This window comes from Neocloeon triangulifer, unplaced genomic scaffold, assembly GCF_031216515.1.
Source record: "Neocloeon triangulifer isolate White Clay Creek 2 clone unplaced genomic scaffold, ASM3121651v1 ptg000001l, whole genome shotgun sequence".
Classification (NCBI taxonomy): domain Eukaryota; kingdom Metazoa; phylum Arthropoda; class Insecta; order Ephemeroptera; family Baetidae; genus Neocloeon; species Neocloeon triangulifer.
The window spans coordinates 9779695-9802087 of NW_026775544.1; the positions used below are offsets into that span (position 1 = coordinate 9779695).

The 22393-nt window shown below is 38.2% G+C and overlaps 8 protein-coding genes and 1 non-coding gene across 12 annotated transcripts; 2 read left to right on the top strand and 7 right to left on the bottom strand.

Moving 5' to 3' along the window:
• Positions 1-64: 64 nt before the first annotated feature.
• LOC132194550 (uncharacterized) lies at positions 65-1129 on the bottom strand. Its single transcript, XM_059615895.1, has 2 exons — positions 981-1129; positions 65-496 (listed from the first exon to the last, which is right to left on the bottom strand). The coding sequence occupies exon 2, from the start codon at positions 494-496 to the stop codon at positions 212-214; it is 285 nt and encodes a 94-aa protein (XP_059471878.1). The 5' UTR covers positions 981-1129; the 3' UTR covers positions 65-211.
• Positions 1130-2480: 1351 nt separating this feature from the next.
• Positions 2481-3597, bottom strand: LOC132193597 (chordin-like protein 1). Its single transcript, XM_059614362.1, has 3 exons — positions 3458-3597; positions 2819-3046; positions 2481-2763 (listed from the first exon to the last, which is right to left on the bottom strand). Exons 1-3 carry the CDS (start codon positions 3510-3512, stop codon positions 2654-2656), a joined length of 393 nt encoding a protein of 130 aa, XP_059470345.1. The 5' UTR covers positions 3513-3597; the 3' UTR covers positions 2481-2653.
• A 175-nt stretch (positions 3598-3772) lies between these two features.
• LOC132193564 (uncharacterized) lies at positions 3773-6811 on the bottom strand. The gene is made up of 4 exons (XM_059614321.1): positions 6652-6811; positions 6449-6512; positions 5327-5551; positions 3773-5267 (listed from the first exon to the last, which is right to left on the bottom strand). The coding sequence occupies exons 2-4, from the start codon at positions 6504-6506 to the stop codon at positions 4051-4053; spliced, it is 1500 nt and encodes a 499-aa protein (XP_059470304.1). The 5' UTR covers positions 6507-6512; positions 6652-6811; the 3' UTR covers positions 3773-4050.
• Positions 6812-7978: 1167 nt separating this feature from the next.
• On the bottom strand, positions 7979-11110 carry LOC132193524 (mucin-1-like). Its single transcript, XM_059614249.1, has 6 exons — positions 10993-11110; positions 10645-10708; positions 10395-10531; positions 9946-10330; positions 9215-9277; positions 7979-8733 (listed from the first exon to the last, which is right to left on the bottom strand). The coding sequence occupies exons 1-6, from the start codon at positions 11050-11052 to the stop codon at positions 8285-8287; spliced, it is 1158 nt and encodes a 385-aa protein (XP_059470232.1). The 5' UTR covers positions 11053-11110; the 3' UTR covers positions 7979-8284.
• Positions 11111-12256: 1146 nt separating this feature from the next.
• LOC132193516 (mitochondrial ribonuclease P protein 1 homolog) lies at positions 12257-13840 on the bottom strand. The gene is made up of 2 exons (XM_059614237.1): positions 13711-13840; positions 12257-13656 (listed from the first exon to the last, which is right to left on the bottom strand). Exon 2 carries the CDS (start codon positions 13644-13646, stop codon positions 12306-12308), a length of 1341 nt encoding a protein of 446 aa, XP_059470220.1. The 5' UTR covers positions 13647-13656; positions 13711-13840; the 3' UTR covers positions 12257-12305.
• Positions 13841-14122: 282 nt separating this feature from the next.
• On the bottom strand, positions 14123-15226 carry LOC132193581 (prenylated Rab acceptor protein 1). 2 transcript variants are annotated; one of them, XM_059614343.1, is made up of 5 exons: positions 15113-15226; positions 14946-15056; positions 14663-14878; positions 14409-14608; positions 14123-14342 (listed from the first exon to the last, which is right to left on the bottom strand). In XM_059614343.1, the coding sequence occupies exons 2-5, from the start codon at positions 15026-15028 to the stop codon at positions 14242-14244; spliced, it is 600 nt and encodes a 199-aa protein (XP_059470326.1). In that variant the 5' UTR covers positions 15029-15056; positions 15113-15226; the 3' UTR covers positions 14123-14241. The 2 variants fall into 2 exon arrangements, with proteins under 2 accessions (XP_059470326.1, XP_059470333.1); XM_059614350.1 differs by having other exon boundaries at positions 14946-15177.
• LOC132193498 (nucleolar complex protein 4 homolog B) lies at positions 15116-17942 on the bottom strand. Of its 3 annotated transcripts, XR_009441461.1 has the most exons (12): positions 17672-17824; positions 17382-17616; positions 17029-17237; positions 16759-16968; positions 16644-16704; positions 16390-16584; positions 16278-16338; positions 16115-16225; positions 15897-16060; positions 15653-15846; positions 15427-15593; positions 15116-15228 (listed from the first exon to the last, which is right to left on the bottom strand). XR_009441461.1 is itself a non-coding variant. In XM_059614225.1 (11 exons), the coding sequence occupies exons 2-11, from the start codon at positions 17575-17577 to the stop codon at positions 15495-15497; spliced, it is 1500 nt and encodes a 499-aa protein (XP_059470208.1). In that variant the 5' UTR covers positions 17578-17616; positions 17833-17942; the 3' UTR covers positions 15346-15494. The 3 variants fall into 3 exon arrangements, 2 of the variants coding, with proteins under 2 accessions (XP_059470208.1, XP_059470197.1); XM_059614225.1 differs by lacking the exons at positions 15116-15228; positions 17672-17824 and adding an exon at positions 17833-17942 and having other exon boundaries at positions 15346-15593; XM_059614214.1 differs by lacking the exon at positions 15116-15228 and having other exon boundaries at positions 15346-15593.
• A 279-nt stretch (positions 17943-18221) lies between these two features.
• LOC132193488 (DNA replication licensing factor MCM4) lies at positions 18222-21992 on the top strand. The gene is made up of 14 exons (XM_059614202.1): positions 18222-18474; positions 18583-18792; positions 18884-19047; positions 19115-19321; positions 19376-19610; positions 19667-19909; positions 19967-20195; positions 20260-20454; positions 20513-20689; positions 20744-20992; positions 21046-21163; positions 21219-21460; positions 21517-21727; positions 21780-21992. Exons 1-14 carry the CDS (start codon positions 18384-18386, stop codon positions 21873-21875), a joined length of 2667 nt encoding a protein of 888 aa, XP_059470185.1. The 5' UTR covers positions 18222-18383; the 3' UTR covers positions 21876-21992.
• Positions 21993-22107: 115 nt separating this feature from the next.
• Trnam-cau (transfer RNA methionine (anticodon CAU)) lies at positions 22108-22179 on the top strand. Its single transcript has one exon. It is a non-coding gene; the product is annotated as a tRNA-Met (tRNA).
• Positions 22180-22393: the final 214 nt, after the last annotated feature.

The window sequence follows — 22393 nt, forward strand, 5'->3', positions numbered from 1 at the left end:
AATCATCTCTCTGCTCTCGCAGCAGTTTGCAAAAAAGGAGATACAAAAAGTAATATCTGCCAACTTTTCTTACAAAAAACAGAGTTGTACTCGTTTTATTATAATTCAATTTTTCCTTGTACATAATAATGAAGAGACGAAGATATTCACACAAAAATTTGTTTCAGTTGTTAATTATTTACAAAAAAATGAGAGTCTGTAGATTAGATTTTCAGTTTCTGCCGACCTGGTCAACCTGGGTCTGCAGGTTGGACACGACCTCGGCGGGGACGTGGGCGCCCAGAATGGAGGCCAGGTCGATGCGCTGGTCGCCGGGCAGGTTTTCGAAAGCGGCCAGTTCGATGCCTTCCTGCACGTTCTGGATTTCGGCGTCCTTGGGGATGAGGAACGTGTTCTGCGCCTGCCGGATCGCTTCATTGGTGAACTGGGCACCCTCGCGCTGGGGCATGCCATAGACGGCGGCCAAGAGGCACATCAGAGCGAAAGCCACCTTCATCTGAAAAAAGAAAAAAGGAAATTTTCGTCATTTTTTTTATAAATTTTAAAAATAAAAAATAAGAAAAATTTTGTTAAATTAAATTAAAATTATTATAACGTGTCCTTCAAAAATTTCTTATTTATTTAATAATATAAAATATTTAAAGAAAAATGGCTTTATTTTTGCATTTATTCTAACTAAATTAATAATATTTCATTTAAATTCAATTAATAATTAACTTTTTCATTTTTATGATAAACTTAGTATAAATAGAACAAAATACAGTTGTTGAGAATGAATAAATGTTTGATAAACGTCTGATTATTTATTATTTGCACCAAGTAATACTGTTATAATAGAAGATGCTGAATTAATTTTATATCTTTATATCGTTAAACTCTTTCTAATCTAATTAAGGCAAGTTTTGTCAATTTAAAAAGCAAAGGTGCTTCTTGTACAAATTCTAGAAATACTGGGGAAACTAGAATCAGAGCTACTGTACCTTTGGGTGCTGTCAAGTTGCGGCTACTCGAGAGAAGTGAAGAAAATAGGCGTCAGCACTTAACGTGCAGCTTTTATACAAAGGGAGTTTGGAAGGGGAAGATGAAGGGCCGACCTGGTTCACCAGGTGAAAAGACGCGCGAGCTCATCCCATCTGCCATTACAATCCGTGAGACCAGTAGCCGTTGAGCAAAGGTCGCGCGTGTATTATTTTTTGTAATGTTTATTTAAAACCACCGCCAACATACAATTGGTTTTCACCGCGGGGCGCTTCTGCGAAATAATAATATATACCGATTTGATTGATTACTTTTGAGGTTTCATACAAATGAAATGCGAGACCGCAGAACCAAGGTTAATCAAATAATATTTTTTTAGCTTTCATTGGGCAATAAATTTTCTTGGTCTCTGCGAAAATGTGTCGCTCTTTTTCGTGGGAATCACTCGTCTAAATGTTCTCTTGCATAATATGCTGATACACACGGCGGCGCCCTTGGGAGAGTTGCTAATTTCGGCGGAGTGTCTCCAGCGCTTTGTTTAATTACGCAAATTGGTGCCCATTTGCGCGCGCCTGCGATTATTAATGCACGCACTCGCGGTTCTCTCTCTCGCGCGCCGTGATATAACATTTCATTTCCCCGGGGGCGCCAGCAATTATTGCCAGATTATTGTTCGTCGTATAAATGCCGCAGCAATTACACGCCGCCAATTAATTTGCATGCGCTCTCCGCCGACGACATTCTCAGTGACTTTTTTTAAGGAGACTAGTTTGAGCATTGCAAAATTGGGATAACAAGCTTTGGCAACTCTAAGTGTCACCTTGGCAAATTGACATAAATAACAGGGTGCAAACCACTCAGTGCGCAAAATTGAACTTAAGCTCAATTTTTTCAATTTTTCGTACATTTGTCAAGTTGTTGCATGATTCAGATCAACTAAACCTCCAAAAAAAAAAATCGACGTTGAGCTTCCAAAGGGGTGGTGACTTTTGAATTTGAGGGTTATTTGAATAAGTACGGTTAAATAATTAAGATTAATTGAGAATTTCTGAATCAAAATTTTTTCCTAGTAAGGGTTGAGTTAGCCGATTTCAAGGAATTTAAAAATACAATTCAATTTTGTGTTTTGATGAGCGTGATGCGTATTACGAAATGTGTGGATTCTTTTGCTGTTTCGTAATAAAATGACACTAATTTAAAGCGTTTCTCGTCTCAATATTCAATTCCTGCCCGATCGGTCTGCCAACAAATGAATGCAAATGTTTGTTGTTACTACGCCGCACTGTTAGTTCAAGACACACGAAGAGAGAAAGCAATAAAGCGCGTCATCTCCACTTTCTCTGGCAGAGGATGATGACTGCCCTTGGCTATGACCAAGCTGCTCAAACCCATCCTTCTCGCCCCGGGGTTTGTCCGCGTTCATATAATTGTTCTGGACTGCTTCTCTAGGCACGCCAATTTGGACTGCGCCAATAATTACAAAAACTCTATTTCCAATGTTGACCTTTTTTTCTATCAATTGGTATTAAAAAAACAAATAGAAATTTATTGATTAAAATTTATAGACGCAAACAATCTCTTTTGAAATTACTTTTACATCAGGTAATGTGGTGAATAAATAAAATAATTTCTCATTGCAACTTTCCATATCCTTCTGTCACCAGGTTCAATGTCATCATTTTTTAGGAGCCGACTCCACTAAACCGTCGCCGTTTTTGTCATCATCAAGTGGACTTCCCTTTAAGGAGAACTTAACCATTGAATTTAAATATTCATCAAAATCACCTGCGAAAGTTTTTAATTAATGAGACTTTAAATGGTTGAAAGTTTTATTTTATACTTCCAGTGCAGTTGACCCATTTTGGGCAGCATTCGTCAGGGTCATAGACCGGGGTGCATCCGTCGATCCAGCAGCACTCGATTTTGCTGCAGTTCAATGTTCCGTTGTAACAGTGACAATTTACACACCGTTCGCCTGGTTTCGCAAATTTTTGCCCGCTCGCATAAGAAACGCCGTCAAGTTTGCAACCTTTTTCTTCAATAGAAGAAACAGCCTCTGGTGATGGCTCTGCAAAAATTAGTCCACTCTATATTAGTGAAACTCGTTGGACGCTTCTTTTTGCGTAAAATTTTAATTACAAATATGTAGGAAAAAATTGATCTAAAAACATTAGCTGGCAACAGCAATCAGATCTGTTGTTTTTGGGTGTTTTTTTTATTACAAATTTTTTTTGTCGCTAGATAATAACATGTTTATTATACAAGAAATTTCCAAATAAATATAATCAAATGAAATTGACAGATAATTTCTATTATAACTCCGTACTTAAGTAATAAAATTATTTTCTTATATTATGACATAATGATTTGAAATTAAAATTACAAACTAGAAACTGCGTCATGTATTGAATGATAATATGAAACTAATAATTATTTAAGCGTTAATTAAAATTATGAACACTAAGAAATTTTGTTTTACTTGATGTAGCAGCCGAAACAAGCGCAATGACAAGAATGAAAAGCGGCAAATCCATCTTTTTTCAAGTTTAAATTAACTTTTGTCGCCGCTAGCTGCGATTCAAAATGCACTTGTACGTCCTTAAGCGTGCACTCATCCAGTCAGACTGAGCCAAACTGTTGGAATTCTCTTTTCTAAAGCATTGGCCTGAAAGGAGAGTCAAGGTTGAGAGGTCAAAACCCACACAACGTACTTTCAAGTTAAAAAATTCATGTTAGGAAAGATAAAATTAACATTTTTCTCTTTTTTTTACTAAAGCAGTGTTTTTATTGTTCAAATAAATAAATATAGGAAGAAGCAAAAGAGAGCGTCATTTGCAGTGACCGTCATTAAATAAGTGCCATTATATCTGACTAATTAAGTGAAAAATAACATAAAACAACATAATATAAAAACGCATAAAAAGGATCACAGAATGGGGAAAAGCGCGCAATGCAAAATTTTTATTCATAAAAATACTATCCATCTAAATAAACCGAATCGTGAATTTGGGTTTTGTAAAAATAAATTCTACACATGAGCACCAAGAAACGAAAAATTGAAGATTCTCCGAATCAATCCCTGTGGAATTTGGAATTGTGCGTTTTCCGAGCCTGCGATCTGGCCGCCGAGCGGCCGCCGGTCAGAATGTCGAGGGCCTCGTGCCACAGACCGGCGATGATTTCCTCTTTGGTCTCGTCGAAGGCGTTCGCCTTCCACTCGCTCGGGGTCAGGGCGGCCGCGGGCGGCGAGACCAAAGGCCGCGGAAGTTGCGGAAGGTAGAACATGGCAGCGTCGGCGCTTCTGCTCGTCTCCTGCTTTTCGTCCTCCGAATACAAAACCTGAAAGATTTTCAGCTCTGCCGACGAGTTTTTCTTCTTTTCCTCCAGCCGGATTTCGGCACTCGCCGACCCAGGGCTCTCTGCACTCGCGATGGACACGGTCTCGACTTCCTCAGGGTCGGTCGTCGTCGTCAGGACCACGGCCTCTGACGTCTTTTGCGCCTTCGGACTGTCCTGGACCAAAACCTCTGCGTTCAGTTCCGTCACTTTTGCCTCGTCTTCCTGCATGATTTTGCCCACAATCACGTCTGGCACCTTTGGAGGGTTTTCAAAAATCGTGGACAACCCTTCGTAGCTGGTGGTCGTCAGTGAGTTCTCCGTCGTCGTCCTCGAGTAAATTTCATTCAGTTCAAAGCCGTCGTCAGAACTACTTTTCATCTCGGAAATTTCAGTTCCTTCCGTAATAGAATTAAATTCAGGTTCTTCCGTCGGTTCCTCCGTAGATTCTTCAGCAGAACCGCTTTTAAGGGCGCTAGAGTAATTTTCAGTAACATTGATTTCCTCCTGCTCCTCTTCACTTGAGCTATTAATTTCCGCGTCGTCAAATCTAGGCTCGACCGTGGCGAATTCTGTCTCGTCCTTGACGGATTTCAAAAGTTCCTCCAGAGGTACGAGTGTGGTGGCGAAAATCTCAAAGTCACCCTCTCTCAGTTTGATGGGAACGGCATCAGTGGTGGCGATTTCGTCGTCGATTCTGCTTTCCATGGCTTCCGGCTCGTCAGCTTCCTGAAAGTCTTCCGCTTGTGTAGGAGCTTCCACGGAAGACTCTGTCGCCGCCACCACATCTTTTGTAAACTCGTCAAAGACGCCGCTCGAGCCGGCAGTAGGGTTCGCAGAAAGCGTGGAAATCAGGTCCAGGTGCTGCACCTGCACCACAGGCAAGTTCTTTTCCTCCTGGTCTTCCACAAACTGCCTCTCGTTTTGCGTTTCGACGCCCTCATAGCTCGGGTCTGGAAATTTTGAATGATTAAATAAATTAAATTCTTATATTTATAAACGAAAAAATTACCTGTGCAGTTGGTGAATTTTGGGCAGCATAATTTTCTGTCGTACTCTGGCGTGCAGTTTGGAATGTAGTCGCACTGAATCGTGTCGCACTCGATCGTTCCATCTATGCATATGCAAAATTTGCATGGGTTGTCAGGAAGGAAGAAGTGCCCTTTCGAAGGGTACACATTGCCGCCAACCTCGCAATCATGCCTAGGCGCAAACTCCACATCATCTTCCACAGGCTCTAAATTATTAAAAAAATTAAAATCTGAATACACATAAAAATTAAAAATTTAATTTTTAAATATATTATGGACTTGCGTTATTAAATTTAACAATAAAGCCAGAGACTTTCAGTTATTTTGGCATTTGATATAAGTATATTATAATTTGTTATATTTTAATATTATTACTGTTTTACGATTGTTTTGATTTTTTGTACATTCAATTCTTGAAACTAATTTGGGAAAAGTGATTTTTGGAAAAAACAGTGCGAGTAATATTATTCACTATTTAAAGCCATATAATAAAAGAATGAAATTTAAAATTAAGTAATAAGTATGTAATTTTAATAATTGTCACGTATTTTTCTAGTTTGCTTACAGTTAATTTTTTGGGTAATTTTAAAGTAAAAGAAAATGTATTAAATTGTGTTATTTTTTATGAATTTCAAATAAGAAATTCTTGCTTTTTTTAAAATAAAATGCAGTACATAATGAAATTTCAACAATGCCAAATGAAATGAACAACGCAATTTTTGCACCAGTCACACACAAACCACCACCATCAGGCGCTCCGCGCGTGATTCATTGCCAAGGGCGTGGTGGTGGCACTGGTGGCAGTGGTGAACATAATAGAAGATGGACCAACAATCGGCAAAGGGAAAACTGACCGAGCGTGATTCCTCGTTTTTACAGAACAGAGCTTTAAACATTAATCACTAAATGATCTAAAGCTCTTTATTTTCAAACTGTGTGACTGATCAGTTACACAGAAACAAAACTCATCAAAAAGAAGCAAGCTTTCCCTTAAATTAATTTATATAATTTACATTTTAATTGTTATTTTAAATGTAAATTCTCCTCCCACGGGTTTGGATTAAAATGCTTTAATTGATCTTAAAATATTGATTTTGACTTACTTGCAGTTGTTGTAGAGACAATGGTGTAAACAATCAACGCTATTTTTAGAACTTTCATCTTTTTCTGTAAATATAAGAGAATTAAATTAATGTAGTTGTTGTTAAGCTTAAAAATTTGATTTACTTTGTGCAAAATAATAAAATGAAGTAACTCTGTACTTGTTTGCAACCAACGCATACATTTTCAATGTTCAAATAATTACCTTTGAAATGGTGCACTGATTTGAAGCAGCGTTATTTGATGCGCGCGCTGCGAACCGCTCCTGTGGAGATGTTCTGGCTAACTGAATTCGCGATGACCATTGTGTCTGCCTAATAATAATGTGCCATCCCTGAAAGGGGGGATAAAGGGCCTGACCAAACAGCTACCTTATTCCTGCCTCCGCCTTTAATTCAAGCGCGACAACTTTTTTGCTCGATCGCAAAACAAACTTATTGACGAAGATGCATTGTGGTTGACCAAAAGCAAAGCAGACCTTGGATTTTCCACTTAAAAGAGCAGACGCCGCTTATTCTGCCATTTCGGCTTCAAAAGTGATTCATTTGATTCACTCAACCAAATATGATTCATATTAAGACTTTCAATTTTACTTATAAAATACCCATAATTTAGCTAATAAAAAACAAGAATTATAATTATTTGAAAAAGTATTTTAGACCGCTTATTTGTTATTTGTTGAGAATAAATTTCTTTTGCATATCTATTGCAGTGTCTGCAGTGACAAAAATTATTGGCAAAAATACAAGACTTAAAGAAAAGCATAGTAACCTCAGAAGTGGTTTACTGGTTGCATCTTTGCAATATTCCGTTACTTGTCCTTGCAGTAAATTATTCAAGACCAGTTAACCAAGCAGTCCATTGCTTGTTACAAACGCACGCATATACAAACGTTATTCATTAAAAATTAATTCGCAAATTTTAAAACACCGACAAATATCAAATATCGCAAGTTTTAAATAAAATTGTTTGATTTTTTTAATCATAAAATTCGCCGTTAACGTTAACGCTAAACATCCAGTGTTAAATTATATTTTTCAATAGAGCCATTACTAAACCCGGCGTTTTCAAAGGACTTGCAACTTGGTAGACACATGTATTCCGACAAACGACAATATTAATGATGCTTGTTAGAGAAGAATGCTCTTCCACATGTCTGCACACCGAGTATAAAAAAACCAAAGACACCGTCCCCGTTCAAGTGGACGACGACAGAGACAGTAACAAATAGGGCCATTCAATTAACAAGTTTAACTCGACGAACAACAAGTGCACTTTGATTCCGTTTTGCTGTGACCGCTAATTTCTCGGTACAAATATACTGCAAATAAAAGTAAAACAAAAGGAAGCAATAGTAGCAGACGACTGAGACGCAGAGAATTTTACCACAGGCGATTTGTTTCCATTTTAGCAATTTGACCTTTTAAAGGAATTGAAAACTACACTAAAAATTATTCCTTTAATTCCTCACCAAAAAGGTCATTTTATTGTAAAATAAAATGAAATAGTGATTAATTTTGGTTCTTTTTTATTTTGCAGAAAAGTATTTACACACAATATTTGATAAAATTTAGCAGGTTTTACAAAAGAATTTTGTATTATTAAAATGTAAATTACCCAAAATTTAACCCATTATAAAATTAAAAAAAAAAAATCAGTGTAATTATAACAAAATCAATCAACTGTTCACATTTTATCAAATCGATCGATTATGCATAACAAATATTTAAAGGTTGTATGTTGTATTGTATGATTACTGATTACAATCTGGTCGGTATTTTTTTTTTTTTTACAAATATATTCAATTTTTTTCATACCAGTGACTCTAACCTTATACCTTATTGTGGAGGGCACGTTGGGCCCATGCCTGGTGGGAAGGTCATGTCAGGTGGCATGGTCATTCCGTCTGGTATAGGTATTCCTGGAGCATATGTAAACCCCGGGGGAAAGGTCATTCCTGGGCCCACCGTTGCTGGCACGCACGGCGCATTTGTTGGGGCCGCTGCAGGCATCGGGGTCGTTGCCCCTCCGTTCGAAGGAGCTGCCGTAACCCCTCCTGCTGGGGGGCACGTGGGTCCCATTCCTGGAGGCCACGTCCCTCCTGGAGGGAAAGTCATGCCTGGTGGAATCGGGATTCCGCCAGGGGCAGTCACTCCGGCTGGAATGGGGACACCCGGAGGAATTGTCGGGGGTTCTGCAAAGCAACTCTGCGAGGGGTCACTGGTGCTTCCACCACCTCCCGAGGGCGCCGGCGTATCTCCAGCTAGCGGGGGTTGTGCGCCACCACCTTTTGAATTTTTAAAAATAAACATTAAATTATTAAATATATTTATGCATCAAAAATCCATGCATGCGTTATTCCTTTGCATAATTTTTTCGAAATATTGAAAAAGTTGATGTTTTACCTCAAAATAATTGGAAATTTGTAATGCTTCAAAACATATTTAAAGTTTGAATTTTGAGATGGAAATTTTTTTGGTTTTTGATAATTTTTCAAAAATTCGTTGGCAGAGTGAGTCAAAAATTTGATTTTGAGACTCATGCTTGCACTTCAAGTTTGAGCAAGTTTTTTCCATGGTAAGAAATGAAAATTTGAGTTATAAATTTATGAACTGTGATTTCTCAAAAACTCGTAACAAAAAATTTGCAAGACCACAACAGACTTTTTTTACTTTTTTCGTGAGAAAGATATTTTTGTTTAGATCTTCAATACGTTACATAAATTAGATGCAAGTTTATTATTAAAACATTCATTAAATGAAAAATACCTCCTGCAGGCGCCTGCGTATCTGTAACTGGCTGGGCTGGCTGTACATTTCCACCAGCACCACCTTTAAAATAAAATTTATAAAGTAACTTAAATAAATCTTACTTAGTTCATAGAAAGTGCTGGGTTAAAACCAGTAAAAATTGTACTTTTTTTAATGGAAAAAAAGAACATGAACTGTGTCGATTTGATTGCATATCTGACACTTTGAATTTTTTTTGTCATTTTATGGCTCCAGTTCGGTATGAGTAGATTTAGTTTGGAAACGCTTTTGCTTTCAAATTAAGCCTATGATATGAGTTTTAGTAAGTTTTTTAATAGAGCTGGCTGCCAATTCTCTCATTAATGCGAATTTCCAAATAACCTCTCTGGCCTTTTGTGAGAGAATAAGCAAATTGAAACGAATTGTATTGATTTTTTTCTCTCTTTTACAATCGTAACCATGAAATTAAAAAAAAAAAAAAAAAAAAAAAATGTTTGAACTGTACATTAAAAAAAATCCTTCAAATTTCAAATGAATTCTATAAAATATCATTATCAAGTTTAAAATAGAAACACAGATGAGAATTTTTGTAATTCTTGGTTGGTCGGTCACTCAAGTCAATTAATGTTTTCACGGTTTTTACTGAAATTCGAGCCGTCTTTTTTCAGAAAAAAAAGAGTTATTTTTTAAGCATTTTTTTTTTGTTATATAAATATAATTGATCACTCTGAGAAAGAAAAAATTGAGACCAGATCCAGCCGGTGGACAAGTGGGCCCCATTCCAGGTGGCCAGGTCATTCCAGGTGGGACTGTCAACCCCGCCAACATTTCCGGAGGCATAGGAAAAGGGGTAGGCAGGGGAACGCCAGGAGGAATTTTCATTCCAGGCGGCATGGTCGGAGGTTCCGCGCTGCAACTTGTGTCAGGGGCGCCTGATGCTGGCGAGTCCGTGGGCGCCGCAGCGGCACCGCCGCCACCTGCAGCTACAGGGGCGTCCGTAGGGGCATCTGTAGGCGAACCCCCTGATCCTGGCGCATTTGTGTCTCCTCCGCCGGACGCGTCGCTAGTCAGACTTTCGGGCGTCGTATCTGTCTGAATAGCTCCGCCGCCCGCTCTTGTTGGATTGTTCAAGTTCTGACGATTGTATATATTTTGGTTTCATAAGGAAGTGCCGCATTAATGATATTAATTAAATAACTTGTACTGTGGTCCTGCCAATTGAAGAATTGGATTTGGTCCCAGTCGGAATGCAAGGATGCTTTCCACAACATTTAATGATTTGATTTCTTCGCAGATGCGCCAATTTTTTCACTTGCCCTATGCCTTTCTGTGAAACTATTTAAACGTTAATGAAAAAGAAATAAAATTTGAATTTAAAATTTCAGTCGCCCGTTTCTTGACCATTCACACAAACAAGATTCATCACTTCATTTAACAAAATTTCTAACTTTTGATGGCATATTTTGCGACATTCTTGCTGCTCTTTTTAGTTGGTGCACATTGCATGTACATCTAGAAAATAAAACATGTATATTATATTCAGGAAGGATCTTCGCATATAGAGAGGTAAAATATTTATTATCACAAAAATTCAGTACGTTTCGTTTAATTTTTCACAGAAACAATTCAAATTATTATTTGATAAGTATAAAGATAAAAAAAAAACTGTATAATCGCTTTTTCATAAATCTGATACTTTCTCATCAAGCTAAAAGGTAGCTTTGTGAAAAATTCGAAAAATATGCACGGGTAACATTATTATACAAGCCTCATTAAGCCATTTTAAAAATACTCACCACAAATACCCCAAAAATCAGTGCTAACTGTGCCAACGCAATGCTCCTCTGATTTAACATATTGAAATTTGCAAACGAAGTCGCGTTTCATTTCATACTTCTGAACACCTGCGTCATAATAAAGCTTTGTAATAAATTTTCTGTGAGCGACGCGTTGTGAAAAACACTGAATTTCCGCCTTATTCATGGGCACTTCCTTTTGCTGGCATGTTACGTATCAATTCCCAACATGGCAGCCTGTACGTGCCCAATCGTTAATATTTCTTGTTTCGTAAATTTTTAAATGCGAAAATAAATTTATCTGTTTTACTTATTAACTTAGAATTAAAAGTTTTCATAATTTACTTATTTTTGGAAAGTTTTTTCTTTTATTGTACAATTATTTTCTGCACTCCCGTGCCTATATTCCGTGCAGTGAATCTCAGATTTTTAAGTTTAATTATTTTGTGCTATTAACCAGGCAATAATACATATTACATTTTTTATTTCTGTGTCAAAGTTAAACACGCAACTCATTGTCAATACGAGCGAGCGCGATAATATTATATTATAATTATATATCGTTTTCACTGCAAAGTTCGTTCAAAATATCGGTAAATCAGCGAACAAAAATATGTTTGTGCGCCAACTCCTGTTCCATTCTTGTGAACTTCAACCATGGGATAAGTTTTATGGGCCTTATAATTTTGGCAGAATCTAGGATGCCATGTTTTATTTTAGATATATTTTGTGCCATAACCTCTACATTAAATTAAAGATAAATCAATTTAACTATCAAACTAAATCCAACATTAGCACAGCAATTTAAGTAAAATATTTTTTAACCACTTTCATGCATCATGGTAAGAATCAAATCTCATAAGTTATCTCTGCTCTACATCGCTCTTTGAGATATGTCCAGTTTCAATTTCTGCTAGGTTTGAGCGACCTCGAAGTTTGTGACCTCACTCAACTGGTAACAAAGTAGTGTGGTAGTATAATTGTGTGCGATCATAATGATTTTGATAAAAAAAAATATGATTTTAACAAATTGCAGGCTTGAGGAATGCAAAAAGTGAAACAAATGTTAAGCACTTCATAACGTCAAGGATATCTCAATTACCAAAATTTTGAAATTTCATTTTCGAGATTGAGCAGAACGATCGTACGCAATCTAAAAAAAATGATGCAGGCGATTTCATTAGCGATTTTGCTCATGTGATTTAGTCCAATTAAGTGAGCCATTTATTTTGCCATCAAATAAGTTTAAAAAAAAATAATTATGCATGTTTTCATCTCCTTTATTACTTTCGAACACTAATTAAAAAAAACATTTACTCTTCATGAAGCACAAATCGATTTCGCGGCGCCCGGCCCTCCCAATTTTCAAATGGATTTTTTCTTCTCTTAAAAGCACTCATTGAATTCAAAACCTCCTCGTTTGTCTTGAGCTTCCTCCTCGGCACGTGTCTCAACGCGTAATTCCAATCGCCAGTCTTTCTCATGTCCAACATAATTTTTAACACTTGGTCCAGAGTTAAAAACTTTGACCCACCGGCTCCCCAGTGCATGTACTCGTCGAGGGGAAACTTCGCCATTCGAAGTCCCTCCCGCTTGGCCTTGGCCAGGGTCAGCGGCTCCTGATTCGACTTGTCCACGATTCCACCAATTATGTAGTTTGCATCATGGTCAAAGTCCCGCATGACCTCTCTGCAGTGCGGGGTCAAGTAGACAATGCTCTCCTTGGGCACGATGTCCAGGTAGCTCTTTTCTGTGACATTGCATGGAAAGGACGTGTCCAAGAGCATTGGGATAGCCCTCATCATCTTTCTGATGGCGCTTGAGTCTTTTTGAACGTTGCAGAGGTGCAAGTCGAAGGGCTCGCTGTGCACACGGTTGCAGGCAAACGCAAATTGGAGCTGGTTTGCAAGATTGCCTTTTTCGGCCGGCGACATACTGCTGTCGAATCCGCAGTCGATGAAGATTTTCTGCTCCTGCAGTTCCATTGCCCTGATGAGGCGGTAGTTGTCGTACTCTGTGATCGTTGATTCATAAATTCTGTGGAAAAGTGCGTTATTGCCAAGTCCGTACTTGATGTGTCCGTCGTCCTCCTCCACCACGTTTTCCTCCTGAAGAGCCAAGCGCTTTTCCCTTCTCTGCTGTTTCTTATCTTTTTCCAGCGACTTTCTTATCTCTTTAATAAACAGAAACCGGAGAAATTTCTTGCGTCCATGGATCGACTGCATATCCAGCAGGGTCTGCCAGTTCTCGACACTTATACTGGTCGGAACGTCACAACCCTCTTGCCGCAGTATGTCGTACTCCAGACATAAAATTCGCAGGGTCTTTTCCTTGTCCTGGTCGCCGCCGGTGATTTCTTGTAGTAAGCTATTATTTTCATAGATTTCCGTCGGAGTGTAGCTAATGACTTTTATTGTTCCTTTTTGCTCTTCAACATCCTCTTCAAATTGGGTTTCAGCTGCGTTTTGAGCCGGTTCCGATTGGGTCGCTGTACTGCCAAAAAACCTCTTGGTAACACGCGATCGTTCAAGTGGCGAATTCAAACTCAACTGGACGGGGCATTTTGACAATCTACTCAAAAGGGAAGAGCTGAGTTTAGAGGCTGAGTGTAGCGGATAACACCGCTGCAGGATTCGTAGGCCGGACGAAAGCATTTTGCAGCACCTGCAAAAAAAGAGAATTAGTTTGCGAAAGAATAAAAAAAAATAAAGCACTGACTTGAGATGAAAGTTTCAAAAAAATCCAATAATTTTTACTTGATGCCCTGCAAGGCGTAGAAATTACATCAGGCTTGCCGACATGCCGTCTGAACTGAACTGAAAAACAACAGCAACCGGCAACGCCCCCCCTCACAGCAAAGTACAGTTGCCAGAAGAAACTTCTTCTTGGTACATAGTTCTAGTACAAATCGCACCAAAAGGCCCACGGAATTATCAAAAATAATTAATGTGCATTAAATTCACCGTTGAACCAATTTTTGTTTAAGATTTATTAACTCCATTAACTTAGTTCATAATAATAATTTTAGGAAACAGTATTATTTAATTTTTTTTTTTAATTTGTGAAGAATGCTTTTGGTTTAAAATAAAATTATAAACAGCGTTCTTTTTAGCACTAAAATGCTAGAAAGCTTGAAGATAAATTCACTTTTTAATAAATATCAATTAAAATTAACAGATTTTCATTCCCTTTCTGGGTTACAAAAATAATATTACAAAAATGTGTAAAAATTTACAAGTAATTCACAATTCACACTTGCTGCATGACAAGGTCAAATTCTTCTTCTGGTGATAGCAAAGCTTCAATGTTGTAAAATGCGGCATGTAGTGAAATTGTAAAAACAGACGCTCCTAAAGATAAAAGAAATGTAAAATTTAATTTAAAAATAATAAAACTACAAAATTTATGTTTTTTACCTATGACCCAGAAAACGGCAGCTTGTGCGCCAGCCCAGATAAATACAGGAATCGAGCAAATGCAGACCATCATGTACTGCTGAGCAAGCGAGAGTTCTTTCCCCATTATCACAAGCTTCCTCTCTGCGTGTTTCAGGGCCAAAACATAGCAAGCGCCTAAAGATGCTGCCACAGCAATAAGGAGCAGAGGTGACGTAAGTCTGATGCAGAAAATGAACTTTATTAAATTATAAGAAATAATTAATTTAACTCACAAACAAAAAATGACAAGGCCAATGAAGACAAATAGATAATTGCTCTGGAAGTATTCAATATTTTTAACAAGGCGCCGAGTCAAACGAGGAACACTGGCTGGAGTTTTAAATCTTGATGTGCTGCAAAAAGTTGTCCACGGTCGGACGTTCTGTCTCCTCTGGTACACCCACTCTGTAGCAGCAGGAACAGTCAGCTTGTTTGGAAGTTGCATTATGCTGTAAATCAAGACAGATAATCAGCATGTTTCGATTTCAGAGGGCTGAGCAGATTGTTTATGTTTACCTTTTAAATGAGAGCGGCTGGCTGACCGCTCCCTCGGGAGGAACCTCCATCTCTCCAGACACGTTGACCTCAACGTCAGCCATTTATACAAGATTATATTCAAGTAGAAAACTAGAAATTTAAAAATCAAAACATTTTTCGTACAAAGTAAAAAAGGGGTTTTTCACTGTCGTGTATACTGCCCACAGATACTGCCACTCTGCCAACACGGACTTGCCAACTATTAACAACATGATAACATATGCCAGCAACGCCATCTACTGCCTACTGGTCAGTGTCTGGTCTGTTCAATCAAGTTAACTTTTTTTGAGCGTAATTATATTACATTATAAAATAAAAATAGTTTAGAATAATTTTGATCAAATTTAGTTTGCAAATAATTTTTCCCTTGAAGATAATTTTTCAAACATGGTCTAATTCTTCTATCATCTCTCATTAAAAAATTAAGTATTTGAAATCCACAATTTTGTATATTTTTTACCACTTTGCAAACACGTAAAAAAATTCAGACTCCAAAAACCTCTGCTCCATTTCTTGAAAAATTATTGTCTAAAAGTTTCTTTTCAACTTTTCAAGAACTTCACTTGTTGGAGGTATGAAGTTGAGGGTTATCTCCTTGGCCTTCTTGTTCATTTCCTTCTCAAAAACCTACAGGAAAATTTTTTGTCATGAATTATAACAAACCAACTTAATCGTTCATCTCTTACGTCGCCGTATTTGATTTCAAGAACGTCAGCCAAGTCCCATTCGACAGTGGGCAATTTTTCGTCAATAAACCTTGCAGCGATGGCCACAGGAGGAACCAAATGGCTCTGCAGGCTTTTAAGCTCCCAAAAGCAAGACTCAATGGCTCTGCTCTTGCAAGGGTCCGTCTCACTTTCCACAAATGGGTCAACCTCCACTAAACGAAGATTCCTTGAATCTTATTATGAAAATGATTTATTTAAATACCATATCCCCCCTCTATGCTGTGAATCATTTTCTGAATTCCTTTATGCCTGATTAGCAGGTTTCCTATAAAAGGGATCATTATGAGGATGTCAGTTGCGGAAGCTGTCAAGGAAAGGCGACCAAGTCGTTTTGCAAACGCAGCCACCAATGCTTCGGGAATGTGCCTAAACAAATCGAGAGCTAAATTTTTTATTTCTTAAATTAAGAGAAATCCTCACGTTGAAGTTAGAAACAGATCAGACAAGTAGAAGAGACGCTGTTTGTATCTAGTTCGCAGCATTTCGGGTGTGAAAAGGGAGTAGAGCTTTGAGTAAATGTCAGGGTACTCGCTGAAAAAAATAATTTTTCAAAATAAAAATGACCACAATGGTGATGATTTACATGTTGTGCTTTTGGATCAAATTGAAAACTCCTTGGAGAGACAACAGACTGAGAGCACCGCCTGTTAGAATTCAAAAATAACGATTGAAGTTTCAATGAAAAAAAACCATACCATAATCGAGAGATGCCATGAAAAAGTCTGTAAGCAATTTTGGTTTTGACATGGAGTCCATCATTTTCTCAATTAACAACAGTAAGGTCTCATGCATGGTGCCTTCATTGTGGTGCCACTTTTTCATGTTCTCCCACACCCCGTCAACAGCACGAGTCAACTTTTTACCAACAGCCTTTCTGGGCAAGTCATGAACTAGAAAATAAAAATTCCTTTATGCATAACAAAGTATAAAAAAAAGGACAATTGGATACCTTTTTTGCTCACAAACGGCTCTTCAGAATTTTCTTCCTTAGACATTCCTTTTGGAATCATCTACGAAACATGACGATTAGTGTTATTTAGAAATATTTTTACGCAAAAAGGTACCGTTTTATCCAGCAGGTGTAGAATATTCCTCATTTTGCCTTCGTCTGGAAGCTTTTTGTCACATTTGGTTAATGTAACACACGAGACCCAAGTCTGCAGGGCCACATCAGGCATTGCCGTAAATTCAGAGAATCGGCTGATAAGTTTTGTTTGGACTTTGTTTTTCACTGCTTTTGTCTTTTTGCTTGCTACTAACACTTTCAACAAATTCTGAAAGGAAAAAATATTTTTAAGTTGAAAATAATTATCTTACACTTGATTCACATTTACATAATATTTCAATTTTGGAAGACAAAATGCATCATTTTGTGGCTTGTTCACATGAAGGGTTTCTATTTTCAGCAGATTCACGTAAGTGACCATAGCTTGCTCTCGGACAGAATAGGGGTGCTTGATAGACTTGATTATTGTCAGAAGGATGGGCATTGCTTCTTCATAATTTTTTAAAATCCACTCTCTGTACTTTCCACCTGCTTCAGCTTAAATTTCACAATCACAATTAGAAAATTATAAATTTAGTTTTTTAGTTTAAAATGTTCTTTTCCCTTTACATCATATTTGATTTTTTTACATATATTTTTTATTGGGAAATAAATTCTATATTTAAAACTTTCATCTCTTACTCGTCACGATGGATTTTGTCTCAAGCAAAGAGTGGGTGAACATGGTCTGAAGACTAAGAATGCAGCAGTTCAGTAATTTTCCCTCTTGCGTGCTCAAAAGATCGACGATTGTTGACAAATTATTTGAGTTTTTCCTGCTCTCTATGAAGTCCTCGGAGAGTTTGAAGATTTCACTCGTATTCATTTCGGACAACATGTTTACAACAGATGAAATAATTTGTTTCCTATAGATTCTCTGCAACACAAAAACGCCCTTAAAGATTAGTTCAAATAGATTCAAATAGACATACTTAATATTTAATTTAATTAGTAAAAATCAGATCTCAGTCCGTGTTAATTTTCTGAATGAAACAAAATTTCCGGCTTTCCCACACACGTGCGCGTTTCGTTGGTCTTGTGTGTCTGTTTACTTTAACTGTTTTCGTTTCGTTAATCGGAACTCTCAACCAACCAATCCAACTCCAAAGTCAGCCAGTGGATTATAATTTTATGTCAGGATTTAAAAGTCTTCCATTGGTTGAAGCACGAAATTTAAAAATACAACTAAATAACTATAGAATTTGAGCATCCGGCGGGCTTTAACAAAATAAACATGGCGACGCATGACGCAATGAACTTTTGCAGATGGATTTTTTTTATTTTACATTAGAACCAACGTAAGAAATTTTCTAGCAATCTAAATGTAAAATACAAATGGAAATTATTTAATTCATAGTAATTTTAATTGAAAGTATGCAAGATATAAATTTCAACTTAATTATCTCTTTATTGAATTTATATTTTAAAGATTAATACCGATAAATAAATTGAATAATAATATTAAACTGTAAAATCTTATGTTGGTAATGCTGCCCGCCAAAAACCTCGATCTCCCGCCAACAGCAGGGCATTGAGGGCATTTATTCGCTTTTCTCTGTTCTCTGTCTTTTCGAGTGGCATTAAAATTTCAGCAAAAGTTTTCACGCATAATCTGAAACTTCAGTTCAAACTTCTTCTGAAGACATGTCCAGCCCTGCTCCTTCGAGAACTCCGTCCAAAAGGACGACTCGATCGCAAGCAAACACGCCAAGCCGGGAGAATGGCCAAGGATCTGGTAATGAGCCGCTTTCTCTTGAGGACATTTAATTTTTAAATGACCACCGTCTATTTAATCCTATGTATATAATCGTAAAATTCTTATTAAAATCATATGTATTCATAGAGAGCGGAACACCAGGAAAGCGACGAGCAACCCCTCAGAAGTCTCCAGCAACCACTCCGCTACGTGTTGGGGCGAGAGGAAAGAATGCGCGGCCAGAAGGCATGGGCACCATCGCCGAGTCTTCGGAGTTTGATTCTCCGGCTGTGGGAAGCCAGCAGCAACCTAATAACCCTGTCACCAGCCCTCTTGCTGCGGGTGCGGAACATATGGGTAAGCAAGACAAATTTGAAAAATTTAACGTTCATATTATGTACGAGAAATTTATTTTTGTTGCATAAAAAACTTTTAATTAAAACTTTAGGTCTGAGTGAAATTGACCTGAGTTCACCTTTGAACTACGGAACGCCTAGCTCCCTTGGATCATTGAGAACTCCTAGAACAGGCATTCAGGACACCCCTGTCCGAGTGAGGGCGGACATTGGCTCTGAAAGGACTTTACGTCAGATTGCAATCCCGTCTGATCAGGTAATTTTGAATTTATGCAAGGAAAAATTATGATAGCATATTAATTATAACCAAATTTCTAAATCAGCCTACTAGACCTGAAGGATCAAGCCAAGCTGACAGCCAAGCGGGCCCCAAGATGGTCATCTGGGGCACTGACGTAGACGTCAATGAATGCAAAAAGACATTCCGCCGCTTCATCGAAAACTTTGTTGATCCAAACCTTGAGCCTGACGAGGCCAATTTGGCCATTACTGACGTCAATGAACCCATTTACATGCAAAAGCTCAAGGAGGTAAATTTCTGTCAACCCTCAAGATTAATTGAAATAAATTTTTTCACTCTAAAGGTGCTTGCCCTGGAAGACCCCTATTTTAATGTCAACTGCGAACACCTGAAACAACACAGCCCCAGGTTGTATGCCCAGCTTGTTCGGTACCCTCAAGAAGTAATTCCTATTCTGGACATGGCCATCAACGAGCTTTTCTTTGAAAAACATCCGGTAGCAGTTTTGGAGCACCAGATTCAGATCCGACCCTTTAACTCTGACGTGACAGTGAGCATGAGGAATCTGAACCCTGAGGGTAAGCCCACCATCAACTATTAAATAGCAAATTTCACAGTCTTCGCGTATTTTTAGACATCGATCAGCTCATCACTCTTTGCGGTATGGTCATCAGAACTTCAGACATCATTCCTGAAATGCGCGAGGCATTCTTCAAATGTATTGTGTGCGGAAGCACCACTGAGGTCGAAGTTGACCGTGGCCGTATCGCCGAACCCACCCTCTGCGCTAACTGCAACACCAATCACTGCTTCACTCTAGTGCACAACCGCTCGCACTTTTGTGACAAGCAGCTGGTCAAGCTCCAAGAGTCACCTGGTACTAATGAATAAATAATGCTTATTTTTATCAGGTGCTAAATTTTTTTATTAATAGATGATATGCCTGCTGCTCAGACACCGCAAACAGTCCTGCTCTACTGTCACAACGACCTTGTTGATCAGGTCCAGCCTGGTGACCGTGTCACTGTAACCGGCATCTACAGAGCTATTCCGTCCGTCATTAATCCGCACATGCGGAATGTGCGTTCAGTTTACAGGACTCACATTGACGTTGTTCATTTCCGGAAGTCGAGCACTAAGAGGCTCTATGAGAATGTCGAAGGGTAGGGTTTTTAATTCACTTTTTTAATAGGTGCTTTTGTGCTAAAAACTTAATTTATTAAATAGCAAAGATCACCAGTTCTCTGACGAACGAATTGCTCAGCTCAGGGAGCTTTCTCAAAAGGATGATATCTATGAGCGCATGGCTCATGCCTTGGCTCCCAATATTTACGAAAATGAGGACATCAAGAAGGGAATTCTTTTGCAACTATTCGGCGGCACCAAAAAGGATTTCAACACTCAAGGCAGATGTAATTTCAGGTAAAATTAATTCTGATTTATTAAACTAGATGAAATATTAATTTTAAATCATTAACAGGTCAGACATTCATATTTTGCTTTGTGGTGATCCTGGCACAAGCAAGTCTCAGCTCTTGCAGTATGTGTTCCATTTGGTGCCAAGGAGTCAGTTTACCTCTGGCAAAGGATCTTCCGCTGTTGGTCTTTCCGCTTATGTCACCAGAGACCCAGAAACTCGGCAGCTTGTTTTGCAAACGTAAACATGAGTTGAAGAATAAAATTTAAATTTTTAACATATTTTCTTGTGCAGAGGCGCCTTGGTTTTGGCAGACAATGGTATTTGCTGCATTGACGAGTTTGACAAAATGAATGAGTCGACTCGAAGCATGCTACACGAGGTGATGGAGCAGCAAACCCTGAGTATCACCAAAGCTGGAATTATTTGCCAGCTGAATGCCAGAACATCCATTCTGGCTGCTGCAAACCCTCTGGAATCGCAGTGGAGCAAGAACAAAACCATCATCGACAATATCAACCTGCCACATACTCTGTTGTCCAGGTAATTCATTCATACAGTTTAAATAATGAAGAAGATAATATTTATTATTTCAGATTTGATTTGATCTTCCTGCTGCTGGACCCGCAAGACGAGCTGTACGACAGGCGCCTTGCAAAGCATTTGGTTGGAATGTACCAGAGCACCCCTGAAGAAGACGAGCAGGAGTTCATGGTAATTAGTGGATCCTGATTTTTTATTAAGATAATTCAACTTGGACTCACTTCAGAATATGCTCCTGATGAGGGACTACATTGCTTACGCCAGAGAGCACATCCGACCAAAATTAACTGAAGAGGCGAGCAACAGACTGATCGAGATGTACATCACTATGAGACAGGCTGGAAGTGCCCGCGGACAAATTTCTGCTTTCCCTCGGCAACTCGAGTCCCTCGTTCGCCTTGCGGAAGCACATGCCAAAATGAGGTTCAGTCAGCATGTTGAACTTGTTGATGCTGAAGAGGCTTGGAGGTAAATTGATGTGAAACTAATAAACCATCACATAATCTGATTGACATGAACCAAAGGTTGCACCGAGAAGCCCTGAAACAGTCCGCAACTGACCCTCTTTCTGGCCGAATTGACGTTAGTATTCTGACGACAGGCATGAGCTCAGCCAGCAGGAAGCACAGAGAGAAACTCATGAAAGAGCTGAAAAACCTCATCGAGAACCAGTCCAAGGGAACCACTCTCAACTTCAAACGGTGCCTCACAGAATTGCGTGAAAAGGCTGACTTGGTAATGAGTTACGTGCTCTCTGTTTTAGTTTCGTATAACCTTTTTGTTTTAGATGATTACCACGGAAATGCTCGAGGATGCATTGAGCGCCTTGCAAAATGAAGGAGCTGTTAATTTGATCAGCAGGTCATCGTTCAGGATTTGTTAACCAAAAAAGTATTTGATCAAGAAAAATAATAATTTCAGATAGATTTAACTTGTAAATTAGTCTATTTTAATGTATTTCATATAAATTTTTTTTATTTAAATAATATAAAATGTTTCATTTTACTGATATCCTTCATGTCCTCCTATCTATACAATACATTAGGTTGAATGAAGTTGGTAGCAATGGCATGTGCTTAGCTTTATAGTTCCAATATTTCGCGTCTCTTTTATAGAGCAGAGTGGCGCAGTGGAAGCGTGCTGGGCCCATAACCCAGAGGTCCGTGGATCGAAACCATGCTCTGCTAACTTTTTGTCATTTTTCTTACATGGCTGATCGAACAATTACTATAATTTAATATAATCCTATAAAGTTCTTACTAGATATTAAATTTAAATTATGCTATATCAAACAATAATTATTTTCTTCTTTTAAGATTTTATATTGTTCATTTCATTGAATATTTATTTAATAAATTTCTCGCTATATTCGCTGCAACTCTGTTTCATTTAAAAACTGAA

What these genes read in the sequence shown, in the direction of transcription:
- LOC132193498 (XM_059614225.1), bottom strand. Translation starts at nt 17,577, where the DNA reads ATGTTGTCCGAAATGAATACGAGTGAAATCTTCAAACTCTCCGAGGAC. An exon ending in TACACCTGCTGGATAAAACG is followed by an intron (nt 16,705 to 16,758) that starts GTACCTTTTTGC and finishes CATGTTTCGTAG; the next exon opens with ATGATTCCAAAAGGAATGTC. An exon ending in TTGATCCAAAAGCACAACAT is followed by an intron (nt 16,226 to 16,277) that starts GTAAATCATCAC and finishes TATTTTTTTCAG; the next exon opens with CGAGTACCCTGACATTTACT.
- LOC132193488 (XM_059614202.1), top strand. Translation starts at nt 18,384, where the DNA reads ATGTCCAGCCCTGCTCCTTCGAGAACTCCGTCCAAAAGGACGACTCGA. An exon ending in CCACATACTCTGTTGTCCAG is followed by an intron (nt 20,993 to 21,045) that starts GTAATTCATTCA and finishes TTATTATTTCAG; the next exon opens with ATTTGATTTGATCTTCCTGC. An exon ending in TGCGTGAAAAGGCTGACTTG is followed by an intron (nt 21,728 to 21,779) that starts GTAATGAGTTAC and finishes TTTTTGTTTTAG; the next exon opens with ATGATTACCACGGAAATGCT.
- LOC132193516 (XM_059614237.1), bottom strand. Translation starts at nt 13,646, where the DNA reads ATGCTTTCGTCCGGCCTACGAATCCTGCAGCGGTGTTATCCGCTACAC.
- LOC132193597 (XM_059614362.1), bottom strand. Translation starts at nt 3,512, where the DNA reads ATGGATTTGCCGCTTTTCATTCTTGTCATTGCGCTTGTTTCGGCTGCT. An exon ending in TGTTTCGGCTGCTACATCAA is followed by an intron (nt 3,047 to 3,457) that starts GTAAAACAAAAT and finishes TAATTTTTGCAG; the next exon opens with AGCCATCACCAGAGGCTGTT. An exon ending in ATGGGTCAACTGCACTGGAA is followed by an intron (nt 2,764 to 2,818) that starts GTATAAAATAAA and finishes AAACTTTCGCAG; the next exon opens with GTGATTTTGATGAATATTTA.
- LOC132193581 (XM_059614343.1), bottom strand. Translation starts at nt 15,028, where the DNA reads ATGGCTGACGTTGAGGTCAACGTGTCTGGAGAGATGGAGGTTCCTCCC. An exon ending in GGCCTTGTCATTTTTTGTTT is followed by an intron (nt 14,609 to 14,662) that starts GTGAGTTAAATT and finishes TTTCTGCATCAG; the next exon opens with ACTTACGTCACCTCTGCTCC. An exon ending in TGCCGTTTTCTGGGTCATAG is followed by an intron (nt 14,343 to 14,408) that starts GTAAAAAACATA and finishes TTTTATCTTTAG; the next exon opens with GAGCGTCTGTTTTTACAATT.
- LOC132194550 (XM_059615895.1), bottom strand. Translation starts at nt 496, where the DNA reads ATGAAGGTGGCTTTCGCTCTGATGTGCCTCTTGGCCGCCGTCTATGGC.
- LOC132193564 (XM_059614321.1), bottom strand. Translation starts at nt 6,506, where the DNA reads ATGAAAGTTCTAAAAATAGCGTTGATTGTTTACACCATTGTCTCTACA. An exon ending in TGTCTCTACAACAACTGCAA is followed by an intron (nt 5,552 to 6,448) that starts GTAAGTCAAAAT and finishes TTAATAATTTAG; the next exon opens with AGCCTGTGGAAGATGATGTG. An exon ending in AAAATTCACCAACTGCACAG is followed by an intron (nt 5,268 to 5,326) that starts GTAATTTTTTCG and finishes CAAAATTTCCAG; the next exon opens with ACCCGAGCTATGAGGGCGTC.
- LOC132193524 (XM_059614249.1), bottom strand. Translation starts at nt 11,052, where the DNA reads ATGTTAAATCAGAGGAGCATTGCGTTGGCACAGTTAGCACTGATTTTT. An exon ending in TGATTTTTGGGGTATTTGTG is followed by an intron (nt 10,709 to 10,992) that starts GTGAGTATTTTT and finishes TTTATTTTCTAG; the next exon opens with ATGTACATGCAATGTGCACC. An exon ending in TACGCAGGCGCCTGCAGGAG is followed by an intron (nt 8,734 to 9,214) that starts GTATTTTTCATT and finishes AAAATTCAAAAG; the next exon opens with GTGGTGGCGCACAACCCCCG.